This window comes from Rhinolophus sinicus, chromosome 13, assembly GCF_057876585.1.
Source record: "Rhinolophus sinicus isolate RSI-liver-muscle chromosome 13, RSI-T2T, whole genome shotgun sequence".
NCBI lineage: Eukaryota > Metazoa > Chordata > Mammalia > Chiroptera > Rhinolophidae > Rhinolophus > Rhinolophus sinicus.
The window spans coordinates 6,501,365-6,525,498 of NC_142513.1; the positions used below are offsets into that span (position 1 = coordinate 6,501,365).

Sequence of the window (24,134 nt, forward strand, 5' to 3'; positions counted from 1 at the left end):
CAGCAATTCCAAACCCACTTTTTCTTAAGTTTACAAATGAAACCAATGTCAGGAACTATAGTGTTTTGGGAGTGAAAGGCTTGAGATGCCCACAGACTTATTGAGACGTACTGTCATGCTGTAAAACTGTGTCCTTTGCAAAAGGGTGAAGAAAACAGAATACTGGTTTTCAACCCCACAGCCTCACCATAAAACAGCTGGGGGTGGATGACGGCCTCCGTGGGAATGTCAAAAAGACGAAAAGCAAGCCCTGTGCTGGTTCAACCTCAGACATCTGAGAGAACCGCCACCATATTTGTCTGCAGGCAAAATAATTCTGCATTAAATGTCTACCAACAGCCCTGGGCCAGGAGAAATGAGCTGGTGAAGAGCCCAGTGTCTTATTCGACAGGGAGACGGTGGCTATGCTGGGCTGAACACTAAAGGTTAATTGCTCTGAGTAATACTGTGGCACTTCATCCTGGTGCCAAATGAACTGAGACAATATTGACCAAGATTCAGCCAACATCCGAAGGCAAACACACATAAAAATTCAAGTCCTTAGGCAGAGAGAGTCCAAGCGAGAATCTGAATATCCAGGAAGATCAGCTGAGGGTGAGGCAGTCCCCCCAGAACCCAAAATCTGGGGCCTTATACACCAGCAGTGTGCTACTGAAGCTTCCTACGTGCATGACCTTCGCACGTGTGGCTCTCTGTGCTAGAAAGAACTTTCTCCCAGACCCTAGCTTTTGCCTGACCAATGCCACTTTTTATTCAACTCATGTATATGATGCTTTCTCAGGAAGTCTCTCCTCCCCACCTTAGGGTGAGATGGGGCATATTTCCCCTCTGTCCACTACTAGTTGAACTTTTTTTTTTTCTCTTCAGTTTATACACGTCTTTCCTCCTGTTGGTCTGTGGCCCAGACAGGAACTCTTTTTATCTTTGTATTCTTTTCCTATCTTAGCATTTAGTACAGTGCCTCGCACATGATAAGTGCTTAATAAATATTGGAAATCAAGAAGGACAGTTGGATAAATGATGGATGGATGAATGGATGGATGGATGACAGATGAATAGGTGGATGCATGGTTGGCCGTTAGCTGATGGATGGATAATGGGATGATGGCTGGCTGGGTGGGTGGATGGTCGGGTGAATGGACCATACTTGGATGGATGGGTAAGTAAATGGGTGAATCGATGGTTGAGTGAATGATTGAATGGATGGATAGATGCCCATAGAAGGCAGCTGGTACAGGAGTGACAGAAGTTTCCATGTTCTGGAATTCAAAGAAATCAAGTCTTCTCCCACTATAATTAATCCATAAAATTCTGTAAATCCATTTTGGGGAAGAAGGACCGAGCCACACTTCCCCTTTCTCAGAACAGAAGTTGTCTTATTTTGGGACTCTTGTTCTCCTTCAAGATGGTCTAGTTGCTAATTTTAACCAGATTTCACCTGGATTAAAATATAATTTCGTGTGGCTCACATCTATGATTGATCCTAAGAGACTGAAACGATACCTCCCCTTCTTGTTAAAGGAAAAATAACACTTATAGGGAGTTTTCTATCCTGGCTTTCTGACATGAGAAAGCTACTGGACCACTCTTGGTTTCTTAAGTTATGGGGGGTTGAGGGGCAAAACATTAGTGAAGTTGCTGATTAGTTTGAAGGGTAAATAACCTCAAACTCTTGCAAGTAGTATCAGATCTGCGTTTGAATTTCAACTTTATCGCTTACTAGTTGTGAGAAGCTTGGCCTCTCTTTTCTCATCTGTAAAATGGGGCGTAGGGATGATTGGAAAACAGTATGAAGGATTAGTTCAGAGAGTTGTGTCAGGATTTAAGAAAAATAGCATAGTGTAGTAATCGTTCAATCAAAAATAGGCTGATACAGTAGCTGCTAGGTGGAAGTCACACAAGTAGCAATACAAATATTTTCAACTCAATTAGTAAATGATTAATAGTACACTGGGGTGGCATTTCACAAATTATGGAATACTTACCAGCGGTGATAGAGAAGAAAATCTTATGTTGCATATAAAGTGGGCTTTTAAATAACATTAAATCACCAACGAAGAAGATGAGAAACTTATTCCCTGTGCAACTTTCTTTCAATTATGAAGTAATGTTTCTCATAGTGTCAAGGAGAATGGCTTCGTTTGATGCTGGAATTTCTTGAACATCTTTTAACAGAGAGAGCAGGACTTAGGCAGGAATCTTAGGCAGGCAACAGAATCGAGCTGGAATGTAAGACCTTTCTTTACATTTGTTACCTTATTTTTTTAACGTTAACCTTTTATTTGTGGGAAATAATACCAGCTTTCCTTTTGTTGTAGTCATATTCAATTTTTAAAAATCTGTTAACTAAACTTGTGAGTCACATTTAAAGAAAATATGTACATAAAATTTTAGCATGGGGGGGGGATGGCAAAATCATAGGTGAATAACTGAAGTTTGGAAAACCCTGCACGAAAGGGGGAGAGAAAACAAGTACAGCCACACGGATAATGTTCAGCTCCACCTATGAAGAACTTGCCCTATGTTTTTTCTAAGTTTCTGTTCTAATCCATCAGAGCAGTATACGTTATTGCTTCCCAGAGACGGCTTTTCATTCTCTCAGCTAGAGCTCTCCAGAGAGGCAAAGATAACCCACACAGCTAGTGAGTTGGGAAATCTCCTTTTCCTGAGGGAAGGAAAAACACTCACAGAGCTCAGCTTAAGACTTCGGTCCAAGTGTAACAGAGGCTGGCTATCAGGACTCACACACTCCAGTGTCTACAGGGTCTGAAACACCCGGGGCACCTAATACACACATTGGTTTCAACGCTCCATCTGAAAAGAGCTTGATGCCGAGTGCCTGGGCATTTGTCAGAGTTTATGTGTTTGTTTTTTTTAAAAAAATAAGTTATGTATTGGATTCAAAAAATTACATTTCTGTTAAATACAGACACACTTGGCACATTAATTCTGTGCTACTATATATATATATACTATGTTATATATTAAATACATAACATTAAATTACATTACATTCAGTAACATATATAAGATATATGTAACTCTATTTTCACAAGGACACTTTCACATTTTCATGGAGACATGAGGAGCCCTACTCTCCTTTTTTGTACTTTTGATAAAAACCTGCGCATAAGAAGCCATTCGTGGCTTTTGTAAATTTACTCTAAGAAAAATGGCAGCCCAAGGTTGAGCATAAATGACCAGATGCTGCTGCAATGTGGGGCCAGAGAGGGGGTGGTAGGGACCCAGGTGAACTGGGGAACAAGTGTCCCTTTCAAAGGTGGAGACAATATCCAGTGCCAATCAATTGTGATGATAGAATATTGGCAAGCCCTTGTATTTGTTAATGGGAAGTTAGAACTGCGAATGTTTCTACACGGTTCCCTGATTATTAAATGTTGGCAATTAATTCCTGATCTTAAAAACACTCTTCCCTCTAACAACATCATGGAAGATTAAGCACTACGATTGTGCCCCTCACGCCATTTATTTTTTTCCCTCTGCCCTAGTTCAGTAATGAAAACTAATCAGTAAGGAGCCCTGTGCTGGAAGATGAAAGGAACTGGGTGTCAAGAGTCGATGGTTTTGGCAGTTGACAGAGAATAAAGACAAGTGTCCAATAAACACGTGACAACAATGTCAACCTCACGTCACAAAGGGGGAAAAATTACAAGACAGAATACTGATGAGAGGCCATCTTTTCTTACTAAGCAAACACAATACAACGTTTCAGCTGCTAATGCACAGTTTTAACCTGGATACAGAGAAACTGTTCCTTTGACACACTGATTCATGTATTTCCATCCATCCATCCATCCACCTGGAAATACAGATTAGAGTGATAGAGACCCAGCCCCTGGGACATTTAGTTGGATTGGAATTTGACCACATGTAACAGAATGCCTTTAAAACATGATGGCCCTTTTTTTCTAGGAAATGCTTCCAAGGGAAAACTTTAGGAAATGACTGCAAAAATATTGCTGCAAAGATATTTATCTCTGTCGTGTTGATAATAGCAAAATATGTCAGGCATTTAAAGGTACAACATGACCAGGTAGTTCCTCCCTCTGGGAAACAGCCGCTCAAAGGAACTCCCAGACCCCTTTTACTGTTTGCCACTGTATATAATGGTAAAAAAATAAAAATAAAAAGTCTTGGCTTCAACACAGTATTTCAGAATCACTAATATATGTGTGACGTTGATGTGGGAGGAGAGAAATACCAAAAGAGAGTATTTCTCAGTGATAGGATTATAGATTTAATGTGTTTCCCTGAAAATAAGACCAGGTCTTATACTAAGATTTGCTCCAGGTAAGGGGGGGTGTGGTAGATGAGGGTAAAGGGGATCAAATATATGGTTATGGAAGGAGAACTGACTCTGGGTGGTGAACACACAATGGGATCTATAGATGATGTAATACAGAATTGTACACCTGAAATCTATGTAACTTTACCGACAATTGTCACCCAATAAACTTTAACTTAAAAAAAAAAATTATTTGCTCCAAAAGACACATTAGGGCTTATGTTCAGGGGATGTCATCCTGAAAAATCATGCTAGGGCTTATTTTCTGGTTAGGTTTTATTTTCAGGGAAACACAGTATTATTCCTTTTATATGTTAGCTCTCTATATGTTTTATAAGAAACATCTATTCCTTTTGTAATAAGAAATAAAAGGAGCAGATTTCAAAGTTTTTTCTCTAGAACCCCTTACACTGTTAAAAATTACCAAAGACCCCAAAGTGCTTTTATTTATGTGGATTAGAGCTATCAATATTTACCATATTAGAATTAAAACCAAGTATTTTAAAAATATTTATTCATAAATTCATGTTAAAGTCCTGGTAATAAACCCATTCATTCCATGTCAACAAAAATAATATTTTAATGAAGAATGGCTATTTTTCCAATAGATCCTAACAATATTTGGATTGTTCCAAAACAGAAAAAAAAAAAGAAAGAAAGAAAAAAAGAAAAAAGAACAAAATATAATATGGTTAAAGAGATTTTTGCAAATCTCTTTAATTTCTGCCTTAATGGAGCATAGTTGGATTCTCATATCTGCTTCTGCATTCAGTATGTTTCCATATGTTGTTTTGGCTAAAATAGATAAAGAAAAACCAGCCCTACCCCGTTATGTGGTTGGAAAGGAAGAAGTATTTTAATAGCCAGCTCAAATAATAAAGCGTGCCATGACACTACACCAAAACTCAACAAGTGATAGTTTCTTATATTTGCAGTGTGAATCCTGAAACTAGAGCAATGCACCCTTTATTCTCTGTGAGACGATGCGAAAGGAAAAGACAAACAGCATGTCAGTATTGCTATGGAGATAGCATGACCTCTTGGATTCTCTGAAAGGGTCAGAGACACCCCTAGGTTCCTGGATCACACTTTGAGAATCACTGTCTTAAATTGTGCACAAGAAAGTGTGTGGCTCTAGGGCGGAAGCCTAGGGAAGCTGGAGGGACAGCTCCACTCTTTTGGTCTGCGTTTGTTTGGATACGCTTTGGAATTGTGTATGGAACTTTTTTCCACGTGCGCTTCAATTTTAAAAAATCACTTTTTCTAAGGCCATTGTCATGGTTTGGTTCCATAGGAAGCAGCCTCTGAGATGGAGACAACTCCTATAGGGAAGTTATCAGGGTGTGTTCTTGTAAACCTACACCTGGGAGGGAGGGAAGGAAGCCGGACTGGGTGGAGGGAGAAGGTAGACACTGCAATATAGTCTCCACCAAGCCCTCAGTCCATCTGATGGGAGCTCAAGGGCTGAGTCATATTCCAGACCTGTCCTCATGAAGCAAAATGACCAGGTCTTCATATCTCTGTACCCACTGGTCATTGTAGGCTGACTGCCCAGGGAAGGGACAGGATCTGGGGAGATGGCAGTTTCCAGAGAAAGAGCTATCCTCAGCCAGCCCTTCCAGAAGCTGGGGACTGAGCCCTCAGTGCTGGAGGGGCGGTCTGGGCAGGGCCTCCCCTGCAGCCACGAGGCTAGTCAATGCCGGAGCTGGGCTTAGAAACCCTGTCCCTCCATTTGACTCTGGAGCCTCCTAGAGGGACCCTCTCAATACTTCTTCATGTCATGCAGGCTCTAGTTGAGACATTGTGGATGGCCTTCACACTAGATGAACGCTAAGCTAACCTCTACAAGAAGAAGACGGGTCTACGCACCACCCAACCCCGCATAAACACAGCTGGCACTCGGCTCTCTGCTCCTCTGGCTGTGAGAGTCGGATCCACTTGTCATTTGCAAACACGATCCTCAGGCTCATGTGCAAATTCTCTCTGGGCTGTCATGGGATGCATTCTGGGAAAGTGGAGGACTTTTCCTGAAGACTCACACACTTTCCCCATGTTGATGGGAGTACGCCAATTGACCAGGAAGGGGAAAGCAAACTACAGAAACTGCCTTGAAAAAAACCCATCTTGTTTCTGAGGTGCTAATATTAATAAAGTAAAATATTTGACATCAAAATATCCATGCCTATCATATAAGACTAGAGGTGGGTAGCTATTGGGGTTACAAATGTCTCTTACACTCACAGAGCCATAACGAATACAGTCACTGCCTGTGTCTCCCTGACACAGTAACCTTTTCTCTATTCTGGAAGCACCCACATAAAGAACTCTCTAGTTGACTTCTGTCTTGAGCTCATGCTTGCTCTGATACAGAGAGGTAAAACTGAGGTTGTTTTCTGACTTTCCTGCTCAGGAAACCCCATCCACCTTCCCAAAAGCAGAAAAGAAAGCAAAACAAACCGAGGGCTGCCCTTGAGTCTGCATTTTCTGACTCCTCTTTCATTTGCTGAAAACCCCGTGAGAAAGAAAACCCCGTGAGAATTCACATGAGGAGGGGAAGTTATTAGCACTTCATAAGGCCCTATTTCCAACTCTATTTGCAGAAGTATTTACAGATGCTTCTAATTTAAAACAGCCTTCTGACCCAAGTCTCCCCGTTAGCAGCGTACATTGATAAGACTGCAATATTTATACAACTTTATTTTACTCCGTGTTCACCATAATGAAATCTGGGGCAAGCTAGGAAAATGGTGGGAAATAGACTCCTTTCCTTTTGCCACCCCCAAGCACAGACGTGAGCAGGGAAGCCGTGGATTCTAATGATTACAAGAGAAAGAACCAAGTGACTAAAACTGTGGGAGTCTAACATGGTTTTGGTTTCCGCCCTGATCTGTATAGATTTGTCTTCTTTCTCGGTGCCTCCCCCATCTGTGCTGTGTGTCCCTCCTATGGTGTTTATCTCCCTGTAGATTCTGAATAAGCATGGAGGTGGGCAGACCACCATGAAGCTAGTGTTGGAGCCCAGACTTGCAAAATCAGAGGGGTTAGATTGGGTGAGCTCCCTTACCCTGTCATGCTTGAAAAATTGGCTGTGTCCCCATCTAGGCTAGACTCTGTGAGGTCGAGATCTGCTTTCCCAGCGGGGCTGTCACATAGAACCTAATGTGGTCCCTCTCTTTCCAAACAGAGAACCCAAAGTGGCGGGAATTCTTTCTCTGAACAAGGTTGGATCACAGAAAAGTGAGCCACACCTAATAAAAATATCTAGCATCTATTGAGACTCTTTGCTAAGAGTCTAAAGACACCAAGTCTCGAAGACACTGTTGAGTTGCTGTACCAGCCATGGCAGCACCTTCCTGTGGTTTTCCTGTTAACTAAACAAAACTGTCCTTACATCTAGGCCATTGTCAGCCAGGTTTCCTGCTCCTTGTGGCTAAATACATCCGAACTGGCTTGTCTGCCACCATTCCCTTCCCCTCCAATCCATCCTCAGAAATAACCCCAAGCTATGGTAGCCAGACTTAACAAATAAAAGTACAGGACACCCAATTAGGTTTGAATTTCAGATAAACAATAAATAATTCTTTGGCATAAGTAGGTCCAAAATAGTGAATGGGACACACTCCTGCTGCACCTATGAAATAACTGCGACATGCTTATACTAAAGAAATTATTTGCTGTTTTATCTGAAATTCTGTATTTTCTTATTCCAATGATATGTACAGAACATAAAATTTCTCATTTTAACCATTTTAAGTGTACGGTTCAGTGGCATTAAATACATTGATATTGCTACGCAACCATCCCCACCATTCATCCCTAGAACTGTGTTATTTTCCCAAACTTAATTCTGTCCCCATTAAACAATGACTCTCCTTTTCCCATCACCCCAGTTCCTAACAACCACCGTTCTACTTTCTGTCTCTATAAATTTAACTATTCTACGTATCTCATATAAGTGGAATCATACAACATTTGTCCTTTCATATCTGACTTATTTCACTTAGCCTAATGTCTTCAGGGTTCATCCGTGTTGTGGCATGTGTGAGAATTTCATTATTTTATCTGGTAACACAACTGCAAATTCCCCTGCAGTGTAAACACCTTGGATGGCCCTTCAGGATAAAGCCCAAATTGCTTGCGTGACAATCAGACTGTCCCAGTCTGGCCCTGGCCAAATTCACAGCCTTACTCTGTGGTGTGGACAGTGGTAACACAATTACAGTCACTCCATCCTACATTCCCGCTGGGCCGCCTGGTAGTCCCAGAGCCCGCTATGTTCTTATTTCTCTGCCTCCTTCCCTTCCTGGAACTTCTGCCCTCCATCCTCCAAGCCTCTTAGCCTTGGTTTTCAGCTTTTAAAGGCCGTGCGTACCCTGCAAAGTGGTCACCAAGCTCTCACCCATCCTTCTACTCCAGTGGTTCTCAGCTGGGGCACTTTTGTGCCCGAGGGGTCATTCGGCAATGTCCAGGGATACTTGGGGTTGTCACGGCTGCGGGAGGGCTGGCATTCAGTGAGGCCAGAGGTGCTGCTGAGCATGCTGCAGTGCACAGGACGGTCACACCTCAGAGAACGACCCAGCCCCAAAGTTCAACAGTGTCAACGTCGCGAAAACTCTACCTTTTCACGCTGCAATCATGTCGATAAGAATAATAACCAGGGCCTACCCTCTGCTGGTTACAAGTTATGCACCAGGCACTGAGCTAAACACTTTATATACATTAGGCATCGATCCCTGTGTGACAGCGAGGACACTTAGTCCCTGGGAGTGTAAGGGACTTGCCCACATTCCCATGGCGAGTCTGAGGCAGAACCAGGATCCAAACCTAACACCGTACTGTGCTCAACACCACGAGCCCCCAAAGTGGGGTCTGATGCCAGGACCCCACTCTCAACCACTCTGCTAATGGCCGACCCCCTCATGGAGGTCAATAAATAGCATTGAATGATGGAAACCATGGTTTTGGATGAGGGGAAATGGCAGATGGGACCTTTGTAGGTGACAGCAGTATATGCCGATCTCCAGGCTCTACCTCCAGGGGCAGGCGGGACTGACGGAAAAAAGAAAGTGCTCTGAACTGAAGCTGTGTTTCCCTGCCCTGTGTTTTGCAAGGTTGGAGGATCAGACTGTCTCACTGGGGCATGCGATACATCCATGTAATTCCTAAAATACTGCTTACATTCAAAATGTGACTCAGAGAATCAGAGATTGCAGGTAGACGAGCAGAGTCAAGCAATCGACATCCAGTGCAGTCTGCATGTGGTTTTTAGAGCATGTGTGAGTTTTGTCACTATTTTTTTCCTTTCCCTTTAATTATATGTATTTGTGGGTTTTGTATTTATGCATGTGTGTATATGTTATATTTTTATATAGGGGTACTGAAAATGTAGTTAAGAGTGCAGGTGCTGAAGTCAGATGGTGTGTGTTTAAACCCCAACCCTACCCATTAGTGGCTATGTCATTTTATTAAGCATACTGTGTGCCAGGCACTGTGCTAAGTAATTTCTGTGAATGATCTCATTTAATTCCCACAAGAACTCCATGATTTGGGTGCTGCCAATATCCCCATTCTACAGATAATAAAACTGAAACCCAGAAAGGGAAAGCCACCTGCCCAAGGTCACACAGCTAATCAGCTGCTGAAGTCAGGTTTCTTTTTCAGGTTGTGTGACTCCAGAGCCTGGGTTCATAACCAGGCGGGGCTCTGGGTTTAGCCTTGAGAGACTGACTCCAGCATCAGTCCAGGGTTTGATTTGGGGTAAGATATGTGTCTTCTCTGAGCCTTTGTTTTCTCTTTACCCAGATAGATACTTCTTACGAGGTCTGATAATTAAGTTTGTGAACTTGTTGCAACGATGCTGCTAACCTTTTTGGATATCAGAGGGATTATTCATTATGAATTTGTACCAACTGGACAAACAGTTAACCAAGTTGACTATTTGGAAGTGCTAAAAAGGCTACATGAAAAAGTTAGACGACCTGAACTTTCCGCCAACAATTCATGGCTCTTGCATCATGACAATGCACCAGCTCACATGGCACTGTCTGTGAGGGAGTTTTTAGCCAGGAAACAAATAACTGTATTGGAACACCCTCCCTACTCACCTTATCTGGCCCCCAATGACTGCTTTCTTTATCCGAAGATAAAGGAAATATTGAAAGGAAGACATTTTGATGACATTCAAGACATCAAGGGTAATACGATGACAGCTCTGATGGCCATGCCAGAAAAAGAGTTCCAAAATTGCTCTGAAGTGTGGACTAGGCACTGGCATCAGTGCATAGATTCCCAAGGGAAGTACTTCAAAGGTGACTGTAGTGATATTCAGCAATGAGTAGGTAGCACTTTTTCTAGCATGAGTTCACAAACTTGTCAGACTTTGTGTGTCATAGGATTAGAAAGAGCATATTGGATAATGTACAAGAAAGTGATCTGGAAATGCTAAGTGATGGGTGCACACAACAAGACAAGGGTGAACATTAGATTTGCTGTCTTGGCCAAAGCAGGGTGGGCATGACCAATGTGGAATGTCTGGGATGTGCCCGCCTCTGGCTCAGTGATCAAACAGAGTGAGAGGCCTGCATGTAGGAGGAAGGAGTGTCTGCAAGGCTGGGGGTGGGGGGGAGGCCTAGAATAGGGTACTAGAGAGACTTCCGATTTCCAATGACCCTTTTTGGCACAGCCACCTGCTGCAGTCCAGGGAAGCAGGTTGATAGCCGCTGACAGCTTCATGAGTGTGTCAATATTTGAAGAAGGGTGGAGACCGTAAAACGAGAAGATTAAGAAGCAAACCTAGTCAGGAGATGTGATGATGGACACCACCTAAAGTTATGTACGGCCGAGAGAGACTATTCTCAGTGAACTCCTACCATGTGGACACGAGGAAGGAAATTCTTCCTCCGACAAGTTCGTACTTCCGGGGACTTACGGCTGCTTCCAGCCGGGGCTCTGAGCTTGGTTTAAAGATCTGTGGTCGCCATCTTGGAATTCTTACTAATTGTATCTTTGAACTTGTGTTGTGGGAGTAAAATCTGATGGGACAACCTATCAGGATGTCCAGTGCAAACACTGACAACACCAAACACTCACGAGGCGATAGAGACACAGGAACTCTCACTCGTTGTTGGTGGGAACGCAAAATGGTACGGACACTTTGAAGACAGTGTCGGAGTGTCTTATAAACCTGGACACACTCTTACTATGTGATGCAGCAGCCATGCTCCTTGGTATTTACCCAAAGGAGCTGAAAACTTATATCCACACACACCCCTGTACACGGATGTCAATAGCAGCTTTGTTTAGAATTGCCAAAATTTGGAAGTAACCAAGATGCCCCTCAGTAGGTGAGTGGATAAACTGTGCTCCATCCAGACCATGGGATAGTATTCAGTGCTGAAAAGAAATGAGTATCGAGCCACAAAAAGACGTAGAGGAACCTTAAACGCCTATCACTAAGTGAAAGAAGCCAACCTGAAAAGGCTACCTGCTGTACGATCCCAACAATATGACCTTCTGGGAAAGGCAAGAGTACGGAGACATTTAAAAGATTAATGAGTGGTTACTAGAGGGGAATGACGTGGGGAGAAGGCTAATTAAATAAAAGGGGGGTCAAATTTATGGACAATGAGGCATGTACGTAAGCATGAAAGATACATGCAACATCCATGTCCACTGTCTGCTGCCACCTCACTCACATGTAGCGTTTACGATGTCCCATAGGCAGAGAATTCCAGTGCACCCACAATGGGTGGGTGGTCAGCAAGCCTCAAAGTGAGGATAAGGTAAGTGTGTCACATCTACTAGTGAGTTTATATAGGGCCACTGACAGCCATGAAAAGCCACGCTTGCCATTCAAATCAGAAATTGTCTTAAATGCAGAAAGAAGGCAATGCGTGCTAAGAAACAGGAACAACTAAAGAACCTTCTCGTGTCCTTTGCCATCACGTCACCTCTAATAGCCACTGTGCTGGAAAGGATAACAAAGAAAGGAAAAGATGGGGCAACCCATAGTCTCTTTTCCTTTCACTCCTTCCTTACTCATCAGTCAGCTGGAGGTGGAGCATTTGGTTAGACCATGTGAGTGTCGAGAGGTGAAGTAAAAATGATTAAGTCTGTTTGTGTGGGATGCCCTCTGTCTTAGTAAGAACAAAATACGAGCTGTATGGTTTCATGTGAGTTCATTGCATTTAAAATTGGCATTGCATACTGTACAAATAAGTGATAACATTTATGCTAATTATTTAAAATTTTAATTTTTCTTCACTTAGAATGACTTTGAATAGCAAATAAAAGACATGAGGGGAGAGAGAGAGAGAGAAAGAGGTGATGGAAGAAAGGAAAAACCTGTGTACATATTTTAGTGCCGTCAGCAGTAGTTTTCCCTGCTTTTAGAAGAGGCTTTCCTTTTGCACTGAGTCCTGCAAATTGTGTCACCAACTGCGCCCCCACCATTACCACTGACTAAGTTAACACTTGATGAGAATCTGTAATACTCCAGACACGCTGCGAGGTGACCTACCGGAACGGCATCCCTTAGTGGCCCAAGCCACTCGTATCCCTCAACCTCATATTTCTTCTGCAAAAACCCTAATTACTGTGTGGACATGACCGAGAAGGATGGATGCAAAATGCTTTGCAAAGAGGGAAATGCCATGGCCATGGCCGTTATTGTCACAAAGAATTCAGAGTGAGCCAGTCCAACCAGGAAGTGCTGGTCCGAGCACCTACTCTGTGGCAGGAGGCCGGCCATCTCGTTTTGCAGGATGCTGGGAGCTGGGGATACAAAAATAAACACAAAGGCACTCCCAGCCAAGGTGGCGACAGAGACTTGGAGAGGTAAGGTGGCTGGCTCACAGTTACACAGCTTCTCAGTAGAGTCACGGTTTGAACCCAGGGCTGCAGCCTGAGCTCTTGAACTTGCAGGCCAGGCTGCCTCTGTGCTCACATTGGCACGGTGTGTGTGACTGACAGCAGCTTAATCATTGGGTTTGTGCCATTCCAGACTTAAAGGGACAGCACTGAGCTGGAATTGAGCTTATAGCTCTAACTGTGGTGCATTCCACTGTGAATTCAGTGTTTATTTAATAGTATTTTTGTCCCATACATGTTGCTCTCCGAAAGGAGCTTTCTCTGGCTCTCCCTGTTTCTCTCAGCAGCCTTGGCTTTTGTTTCATAATGAGGATCATATTCTGTGGTTCCAGGTTGATTTGTAGGATTCTGTTCAATTATAATGAGCCCAGGGAGGGTGGGGAGAGGGCCTCCTTCATCCTCTCTCTAAACCCAGGCCTATATACAGCCTGGCATTCAACAAGTATTCACGACAGGTGCTTAGACGCGCGTATTAATGAATAAAGCCATAATAATTACTAGTTTGCATTGCTCCTAAATGGTTTCTCAAGAACACTAAATAGTAAAATGTACCACATTTCCCTTTTTGCACTGGCTGTCAGGAAGCTCAAAGCTGTATCTTCATCGCAAGTCCGTGAATCAACACACACATCCTTTTAGGACCGTGGTTCCATTGATGTGCCCACTCTTATTTTTCTGTCTCCTTTTGCTATTTTTAACCTATGCTCTCAGACTGTATTGCATGGGTCCTTGTGAGACACTTAAATACATATCCTGGCTGAAATCGAATAAATCGAACAGCCTGCCTTGAATTTCTAGCCTGCAGATGAAAAGAACGCCCTTTCCAATGCCATGCCCGGTCTCTGGAGCAATGAGTCACCCTCAGGTTACCTGCTGTCTGGTGTCCAAAGCCCTTTGGGAGCGATGTTTATGTGAGTGGGGGCAGGGCGGTGGGGGAGATGCTATTTCCTTCCAGTTGGGTGGTCAGGTGGTGGTGGAGGTGGTGTTCTCGGGTAAATGCAGGCGAAAGGCAGACTGAACTGCAAAACCTCACAGAACGTGTTTTCCCTGCTCTGCCCATGACCCATGGTTACCGGGGAAGGGAATTAGCTACCAGGTCAACCTGAGCGGCTGCGGTGGGTGAGGGGCACTGGACAGGATGCCTGGAGTGCCAGGGAGGCATAGGCATGAGAGCCATCAGGTGCTCGGCTTCTATTGGAGAGACAAGGACAGCCCCTGAATTCAGGAAGAGCACCTGCTTCCATAGGGCGGTCAGGGGACAGGAGGGCCCCACCCAGACTTGTGTTTGCCCTGCCCTGTATATTCAGCCGGCAGCCTCCAGATGAGGAAGCAAAAAGCAGGGAGCTCTGCTCAGTTGACAGCCTGCTACTGGACAGTACCAGCTGGAGACAAGGGACCCTGTGCCGGAGCAGCTCCAGGTGACACCAGGGGGCTGAAGACACTCCCACCAGGGGCTCAACAGGTAAGCTCTTCCAGATCCTTTAAGCACGGCATGAGGATTTATTGTTTGTGGCAGGCAGTGAAACATAGAAGCTGGAGGTCAGAGACGGGTGAGTTGGACCCCAGTTCTGCCATTGATTTACTGTGTGGCCTTGGGTGTCTGTAAGCCTCAGTTTCACCACCTGTGAGATGGACCCAATGATAGCCTCACCTAAAAGGGTTATGTAAGGATTAAGGGACAATGTGGGCAGTGTCAGGTACAAAGCAACAGAAATAGCTCCTATTTGCGTGGAACCATTGAAGGTCATTTATAGTATAAAACTTGGGGGGAGGGAGAATCAGCAGAAGCTATGCAATTTGGGGACCACGGTCAGGACAAGAACACCCAGTGCCAAGTGGCACTTCTAAGGAAGTGGAGGAGACAGGGAGGATTCTTTGTGTGCCTTTTGTGAATCTGGGTCTTTCCATAAATTGCCTTATTTAACGTTCGAGGCTACCCATTGATAATAGTACTGGATTCAAATCCCAGGGGCACAACTCCAAAAATTTGCATTGCCCTCTGGAGAACCTATTCCTGCCTGGAAGAGCCGTGGTGGTTAGAGGGTGGGTGCTCTGGGGCTTCAGTTTCCCCATCTACACAATGGACATAAGAACAGTACCAAGATCAAAGTGAAGTTCATGAGGGCTGAGAGGACCCAGGCCTACGTTCTTAATAAATGTGAGCTGTTATTGTTGCTGCTGTTATCATGATCGTCATTTCACAATTAGGAAGATGAGGCTGGGGGCCTGGGGTGGGGGAGGGGGAGGAATGCCTCCCGGGTCTCACAGAAAGGAGATCCTGGAGCTGGGACCCAATCAGGGTCCGGATTTGAGTGATGAGTGAGGCGCTCATCGCGGGTGCAGAATTTCAGGGACACCCAGAAAACTCAGTCATCAAGATAAATTATACTTTAAGGCAACGTTTAAACATTTTTTAAAGTAATGCCAATAGATCTATGATGAACAGAATGTGTTAAGATAGCATCAGTAACAGCGTTCATTTGGGTGGTTTTAAATGCCGTACTAAAAATACTTTATTCACCTTGGTGGCTGAGTTTTCTGGGTTCTCCTTGCTGAGTGCCTCACATACCCCACCCTCGTCCACACCCTGCTGACTTCAGGTCTGGGGTGTATATATCCTGCTTTCCCCTTAAATCAAAAACAAGAGAGTGGGCACGCCAAGGTAGTTTTCAATTTAAGGAGAGTGGGTAACAAGCCAATGTCCCCAGTCGTGGATGATTGCTTGTTCCCAAGAATTCTGAAATTTGGGAAAGGTGGTCTTTTTAGGAAAAAGGCATGGGGCACATTGGGCCCTTTAGAGCCCATTGAGACCAGGGTCTGATGCCAGGGGATGCACGGGAGATGGACGGAAAGGCCTAAGGAGCTCGAGGACACTAGTCCACTCAGGTTCCATTGTTAGACACTGTTGAGTGTCAGTGTTGGCAGCTTCTCTCACCTCTGCCCAGAGCTGGGCCCAAAGCGGTTAAGGGTTTGAGTGCCTGAGTCACATGGAAACAGGCCCAATCTAGCTCTCTGCCTCTTCATAGTTTCCTGTTCTGGGGATGATTACTCTGCTTTATCCTCTTAATCGCCAAATGTGAATTGAGGGCTCAGTATGCGCAAGGAGGACAAGCGAGCTGCCTGCCCTCATGGACTTTACATGCTAGGGATGAGGGGATTACATCACTGGCCTCAGTTTCTTTATCTGCATAATGGGGAAGTAATGGCGGCTGTAAAGAAAACGGAGACGATGGAAGTAAAGTGTCAGGTCCCAGGGCCAGGACTAGGGTGAAGCAAGAGAGGCACCCTGGGGACAAAATGCAGAGAGACACTCATTCTCAGTTGTGGATTCTGCACCTACCCAACTGCTAGAAGACGCCTCTTGCATTTTGCTCCTTGGCACTTTGCTTGCCTTACCCTAATCCTGGCCCAGCCTGGCTCCGAGTAAGCCTTCAGTTGATGTTACCTGCTACCACTATTAGCTTTAAAATGTTTGGTGCAACACTAAGAAGAAGATAGTGAAGTCTAAGCCTTCTAGGAACATCCACCATTTATCCAAACATAATTGAGTGTTGCCACAGTGAGACATCAATTACCAAGCATTCCTACAACACCCAGCTCCATTGTGATAACGCCACCCCTCCCTCTGGGCCCACACAGTCCCCCGCCAGGGCGCAGGGCGCAGGGCGCAGGGCTTGGGGAGCACAGTAATGGGTGGACTTCAGTCCTCACATGTCCACTTGTGCAGGAGGCAGCCTGTACCCCTGGGCATGGCTGCCCTCGTAGCCTCTACCATTGTCCCAGCACCGTGCTGAGGAACAAGGGGAGATGCAGGATTACGGGACCTGACAGAGCAGGTCTGTCCTCTTTACTTATATCAGCCTTGCCTTTTGAATTGGGGGGCAGAGGGCTTGTTCTGCTGGGTGTGCCAGCCTGGCCATGTTGGCACTGCCCTCGGCTGGGTGGTGAGGAGGGCCCACAGTTTGCCTACATTCCACTGCATTGATCAAAGGTGTTTCTGTTTACTCGGTGACTAATTCTGCCACCATTCCACCCTTCGAGGACCTCCCCCATCCCTTGGACAGTCATTTGGCTGCCGGCTGGCAAGGCAGCTGCAGGACTGCTCTTTCTCTGGGGCACCTTGTACCGTGTGTGCTGTTGCAACTGTTTCCAGGAGGGCTTTTATGATTAACCTGTAACTAAAATGGGACAACACGAACACAGTCATTGGTGTGACAGAGCCACTGGGCTAAATACCACCTGAACTGCGTCCTTCTCACCCTCCCAGGACACTGATGAGGATGGATCTGTGATGGCCCTCTCAGCCCTCGCCTTACAGACCAGGGGTGGAGGCTTCCACACACAGCTGGCCTGAGCCTGGATTTGAACCCAGGCAGGAGGGTGTGCTCTCTGCCGCCACCACGGACTAGTTCTCTAACCAGCTCTTCAGAAATGGAGGTCCCTAGGAGCACTGGAGAAAATCACTAAGTCCAGCCCCTGGCAAACAGGGTCCCTAGGCCTTGGCCCTAGTGACATTTGGGGCCACACCATTCTGTGCTGGGGGCCTGTCCTGTGCACCCTGGGATATTCAGCGGCATCACCACCCTGTACCCATGAGATGCCAGTACCTGCCCCTACCCTGAGTCGTGACAATCAAAAAGGTCTCCAGACATTTCTAACTGACCCCTGAGGGGCAATGCCCCCCTTCCCCATTCAAGAAACACTGCTCTTGCGTTATTGTGCATCAGAAACAAAGAGAAGTGTATTTCTGAAGAGAACATTATAATATAATAATGTAACATCAAGGCATAGGACAAGATCTAAAATATGAAATAGTAATATATAGCTCTGGAGAATTGGGGCCAAACAGTACAGACATTGCATCTCTCTCTCTTTCTCTCTCTCTCACTGCCATTTGTCGGGTACTCACTCCATGCCAGGCACACACCCATCTCATTTATTCTTCCCCATAAGCACTGTGGTATGTATGTGCCACAACCTCTCTGTGCCTCAGCTTCTCATCAGCAAATTGAGAAAATAATAGCATCCAAACCAGAGGGTTGTTGCAAGGACCAGGGAAGCCAATACATGCACGACTCATAGAAAACACTCCAAAATGTTTATCATTGTCGTCATTATGAATCCTGTCATTTTCCACAGGAAACGTGTTTGGAGGGTGCACAGTGCTTCCCTCAAAGCCTTACAATCGTGGGGTTTATGGAGGCCTAGCTCACTCGAGAGCTCTTTTCCTCTGAGGAAAGGGGGTGCCCAGACAAGAAAGGGAGCGAGATTGCTCCCGACTCAGGCAGCCCTCTGCCCTCCTCCCTGAGGCACGGGGGCCTCACTTCTCCACAGCCACGCAGAAAGGTGAGGTTGTCCAGGAGCCCTGCGCACCCATTCTCAGGGAAGGAAAGCTGGAGACCCGGGAGGTTTGTCCTCACCAGCAGTCTGACAGCCCAGAGGGCCCAGAGGAGTGCCCCAAAAGCATTGGGAATGTTTTCGGATGTCCAGGCTAACCGTGATTTGTGGGCCCTGCCTGCATCTGAGCATGGCCAGCTTGGTTCTCTGTGTCAGGGTAGGTGGCACCCGGGAGAGACCCTGGCTGGGGAACGCTTGCTCACCCCGAAATATCCAAGACGGCAGCTCTCAACCTTGGCTGTCATGGATATCACCTAGATATCTTGAAAAAAGACCAACGCCCAGGCCCGAACCCTAGAGACTCTGATAGAATCGGTCTGGCTGGGGCCTGCGCACAGGCACTTAAACCTCACTGGTGATTCTTATGTGTGGCCCCATCTGAGGACCGGCCTCAAGGACAGAGCCGGGAAGTGACCAAGCCCCACCCCAGCCCCAGCGAAAGACTTCCCCCACATTCTCAAAATGCTAGGGCCACAGACCTGACTCCAATTTCAAAAACAAAACCCTCTGCCATATGGCAGCTTGTGCTCAATGTCAAATAAGGTCATAAAAACAAAGCAACTAACACCATAGGCTCATGAAAAAAAGGGCATTTTGACATCACCTTCAAACTTTGTCCTTTTCAAAATACAAGCTAGCCCTTTCAAACAAATATATTTTCCTGGATGAAAAATGCTCTGTCTGGCTTATTTTTCTCATCTGTTGGAGACCAGAGAAAAACATCACAGGAGTTATTGTCTGAACCACCTTGAGCCTCAGTTTTGCCATCTGTTCAATGGGGATAAATAGAGTCCTCACCTCACAGAATCCTTGAGCTGCTTAGAGAATGACCAGCCTACCCTGGTTTGCCCGGCACTTTCCCAGTTTTAACATGAAGGTCCCACATCCCACAACACCCTCATTCCCGGAACACCCTGGACAGGTGGTCACCAGGCGGTATTTCCCATATGTGCCCAAGCATGAGAATCACCTGTGTATTTGCTACAACTGCAGATGCAGGACCCTGACCTGTCTTTTTGGCGGTCATCGAAAGTGCTGCCAGGTTCCTCAGGTAATTATCACTATCAGGCAAATCTGGGGGACACTGACTGAAAATATCAGTGACAGTGATGATGATAATCCTAACCAGGGCACTTATCATATGCCAGGTCCTCTGCAGGGCACCTCCCATCTATTCCATTGTCACACCACCTTTTAAAGTGACAGCTATGATTATGCCCCACTTTACAGAAGAGGAAACTGAGGCCCAGCAACCTTCAGTAACTTGCCCAGGGTCACTCATTCCAAACTTGGGGTTTGTCTCCAGAGCCCCCATTCTTACCCTACAGGCTACACTGCTTTCTACCTAGAGCCTTCATTCAGCACGTGGCTGGCACATGACAAGCTCTACATACATGTCCGATGATTATCATCATTGTTTTATTAGTGGTCCTACCTTTGGGGCATTAAAAGACTTGCCATTCTGTTGCCAACTTGTAACTGAAGGTTTAACTGCTAAACGTAGAAGCGTTTCCTTTGACCTCGCCAGACATTTTGACCTCCACCTGCAGGCTGGATACATTCATTTCTGCTGAGACTGACTTCAGCCAGTAGGTGGCAGTAACCTTTTGGGTTTTTGTCCCATAAAAATCCTGGTCTTCAGTAAACTTGAAGGAAAGGCAGGGACAATTTCACAACACATATGTTATCACTGCTGGCGGAAAGCAATGTTATGTGAATCCAGGTTCTCGCTATCAAAGACATGTAAATAGATGGCTTTTTCTTCTTTGCGCCCCCGTGGCCCTGAAGTCCTGACAGGCTACTTAAAATGTGCAATGAGCAGAGTCATGTAACCCCAACTCGGAGGGATGAAAAACTTTCTCTTTTGCCTGCACACGTCACACTTCTCCCAGCCCAAAGATTTTTCTAACCTCAGACATTTTTATTGAAAGTGGCCCCCAACTGGGACTGAAATTAAACCGACTAATAGGAGCTTTCAAAGTTTGTGACCCATTGGTAAATACATTTTAATTGTGTAAAAAGCTGGATTTGGATGGAAACACAGTCCAGTATGCCTATATTTGTACATGTGGCTTTGGTCAAGGCATTTAATCTAGGAACCTCGGTTTTCTCATCTGTAAAATTGGAATGATGGAACTACCTACTGCCTTGTTGATTTGCTGTAAGGGCTAAATTAGTTTACTATGAGTAACGCTCTGAGAACAGTTTCTCAACACATGGCAAGCACTCATCAATTTGTTGTGGTGCTATTGCTATTTCTGTTTATCATTATGATGGTTGTAAGAGTCGTTGTTGTTACTACTTTTATACACAGTCGCTTCACATCCTGGTCAGTCCTACTACGAATAACATTTAATTTCTCAGCTGCCTCAATCCCCTTATTTTCAAAATGGGTATACATTACCCAGGGAGATGTGGATAAACTTCTGGAAAGGGCCAGAGAGTAAATATCTTAGGCTTTGCAGGCCGTACAGTCTGTGCTGTAACTACCCAACGCTGACCTTGCAGCATGAAAGCAGCCAGACGCAGACGACACAGAAACGAATGTTCATGGCTGTCTTTCAATAAAACTTCGTTTATCAATACCAACGTTTGAATTTCATGTAATTATTATGTGTCACAATCCATGAGTCTGTGTGTTTTTTTCAACCGCTTATAAATGTAAAACCCATTCTGAGCTCACGCGCCGTACTGAAACAGAAGGTTGGCTGGATTTCTCCCACAGCTGTCACTTGCTGACCCTGGTCTTAAAGATTCAATATTATATTCATAATGTCCCATGTGTAGCTGAAGTGAGGATCGATTGTAACTATGCACACCATGGGTTTTATAAATAGAAAATATTGCAAGATAACCAGTGTCCTGTTCTCGCACAGCTCAGCTTTATCGCATGGTGTGATTAGAAAACATATAAACCGCCAGATTCTGTTCTCTACCAAATTCCCCCAAGAGAGCAGGTGGTGAGATCTATGACCCTTTTTCGGCCTCTGTAAGATCTAATTAGTCGGTGTGTCAATTACCAGGACATAAAAATTCATTCTGCAGGCGAGAAGCCCATGGAAAGCCTTGGCGGTGCACTGGCTGCTTTCAACCAAAAAGCAAAAGTCCTGGCTTGTATTCTGAAAGCCCCCGGAGCAGATAGTTATCAATGATTATTCCTTCCATTCAATCAATAAGTAATAATTAGCACCTGATAAGTGCAAATGTACTGCTGAGAATAGGAGAGACGGTGGTGAATAAAGACAGACAGACAATCCTGCCCTTATGCTGCTTACAATGTTTTGGGAAAGGGAGACAGAAGTTAAATATTCTGTTTTGCCCTCCAAGTCTGGATCAATTGTTATTTCATCCCAGAACCATCCGACCTAGCACTGCCACCTAGTGCCCTCTACCATGCCCCCTCTTGTTATGTTACTAATTTACTTCTATTCATAGCATTGAACCCTATGTGTTGTGCTTAACAAATATCATATATTGCTTATTATGAGCTGGACATTATTCTCATCACTTTACAAGCATTACCTCACCAAGTCCTTGTAGCAGTCCTGTAAGGCACAGAGAGGCTAATTCACTCATCCAAGGACACACAGTGATGAGGGGTAGAAAGAAGTTTCAAGCCCAGGTTGTCTGGCTCTCAGCTTTCTGTCCATAACCACTGCATCAAGCTGTCTTGTCATCAGAAATGACCTTGGTTGTGGATTTCTTGTCTATTTGTTTGTTTGTCCACCTGCTAGATTGCAGCTCTGGAAGGTCAGGGGGACTTGACTCTTTAGTTTACAGTTGTAACCCTAGTACCTAGCACAGCATAAGGGGCAGAGCTGGTGCTCTGCATATATTTGTTGAATCAATGAAGGAATGAAAATATAGCCAGATAAGTTTATAATTACAAGTAGCGCTGAATGCTATGAAAAAAAAATGCCAGTGCTAGGAAGGGTTTTAACAAGAGACTTAATTAAGTTAGAGGATCAGCGAATACTAAAAATTCTAAGTATTATTTTAAGTCTCCTCATCCTAATATCTCCTTGATATAATAGCTGTGACCAGCTAAGAGGGAAGAAAATGTTACCTACACAAAATACACTTTTCATGATGATAACTATTTGCCCCCAGCAATGACCTGCAATTGAAAATTGGGGCTACATTAGACTTTGAATAGTGAGTCCAAAATCTCCCCTCACTCCCCAAAATGAAACTAAACAGTTGGTCTATCCTGCGCTGGTGGGAGTACACATAAGGAGGTCTGACCATTATGTTCTCAAATACATCCTAGAAAAAGTGCCACATACCTCATTGCTGAATAGCACTATGGTCACCTTCGAAGTTCTCCCCTTGAGAAGCTGTGCACTGATGCCAGCGCTTAGTCTACCCTTCAAAGCAATTTTGGAACTTTTTCTGGAATGGCCATCAGAGCTGTTGTCATATTACCCTTGATGTCCTGAATGTCATCAAAATGTCTTCCTTTCAATATTTCCTTTGTCTTCAGGTAAAGAAAGAAGTCTTTGGGGGTCAGATCATGTGAGTAGGGAGGGTGTTCCAATACAGTTATTTGTTTACTGGCTAAAAACACCCTCACAAACAGTGCCATGTGTGCTGGTACATTATTGTGATGCAAGAGCCATGAATTGTTGGTGAAAAGTTCAGGTCGTCTAACTTTTTCACGCAGCCTTTTCAGCACTTCCAAATAGTAAACTTGGTTAACTGTTTGTCCAGTTGGTACAAATTCATCATGAATAATCCCTCTGATATCAAAAAAGTTAGCAATATCGTTGCAACAAGTTCGCGAACATAATTGTCAGACCTTGGAAGCCTTGTCAGCTCTCTTCACATCGCCTTCACAGGTATGAGTTAAGACTTACATTTGTCTTGGGTTTTAATTTCTCTCTCTCATTTTCTCTCCATTGCAGGAACAATGGGTAACCAAATGAGTGTTCCACAAAGAGTTGAAGACCAAGAGAACGATTCAGAAACAGACACGTACAAGGTAGCGTAGTTACAGTCACTGGGTAGCTACTAGACGACAGAGTTGGGGGTGACAGCAGAATAAACGGGCTGCTCAGTGCTCATCACAGACATGATGGATGATGAGCTGCCCTTCCCATGGGTTGTTCAGTGGTAGTCAAACCCCCAGAATCCATCACGGAGCTTGTTGAAAATGCTGGCCTCACCTAAGACTCGTTGAATCAGGAATTGCAGGGCTGGGAGTCTGTGGATCCTGTGTCTTTAAAAACCTCCAAGGTGATTCCTGTGGAGCCAGTGTCATGCAGGGCAGCCTGCGGGCTCTCTGCTCCCGCTCCCCACATAAGAACGCAGGATATGATGAGGCCAAAAAGGAACACCCACGGAGCCATAAGTAGGGAAGTCATATCACTATATTCTCACTGGCGGCATCCACCTCTCACAATCCACGCTTGTTAGCCACCATCTTCTTGCTAACCCCCATTTTCTGCTAGCGTCGCCACAACAGTTATATTAGTCGCCAATGGCTCACTGGTTACAGCTGACAGCCATCTAGCCACAGCTGATGGCCATCCAATCACAGTTGATGGTCATTTATTACCCGAGC

The 24,134-nt window shown here is 44.9% G+C and overlaps 1 protein-coding gene across 15 annotated transcripts in view; it reads left to right on the forward strand.

Moving 5' to 3' along the window:
- The first annotated feature begins 14,295 nt into the window (after positions 1-14,295).
- Positions 14,296-24,134, forward strand: part of BCAS1 (brain enriched myelin associated protein 1) — a 78,531-nt gene continuing 68,692 nt past the window's right edge. For 2 of the 15 annotated variants that reach the window (XM_074318257.2, XM_074318256.2), the window contains exons 1-2: positions 14,302-14,636; positions 23,476-23,552. In XM_074318257.2, the coding sequence (XP_074174358.2) occupies positions 23,481-23,552 (72 nt within the window). In that variant the 5' untranslated portion in view covers positions 14,302-14,636; positions 23,476-23,480. Of the gene's footprint in view, positions 14,637-23,475; positions 23,553-24,134 lie in introns of all 15 variants that reach the window. The other 13 variants (XM_019726060.3, XM_074318255.2, XM_019726059.3 and 10 more) reach the window with 9 other exon arrangements.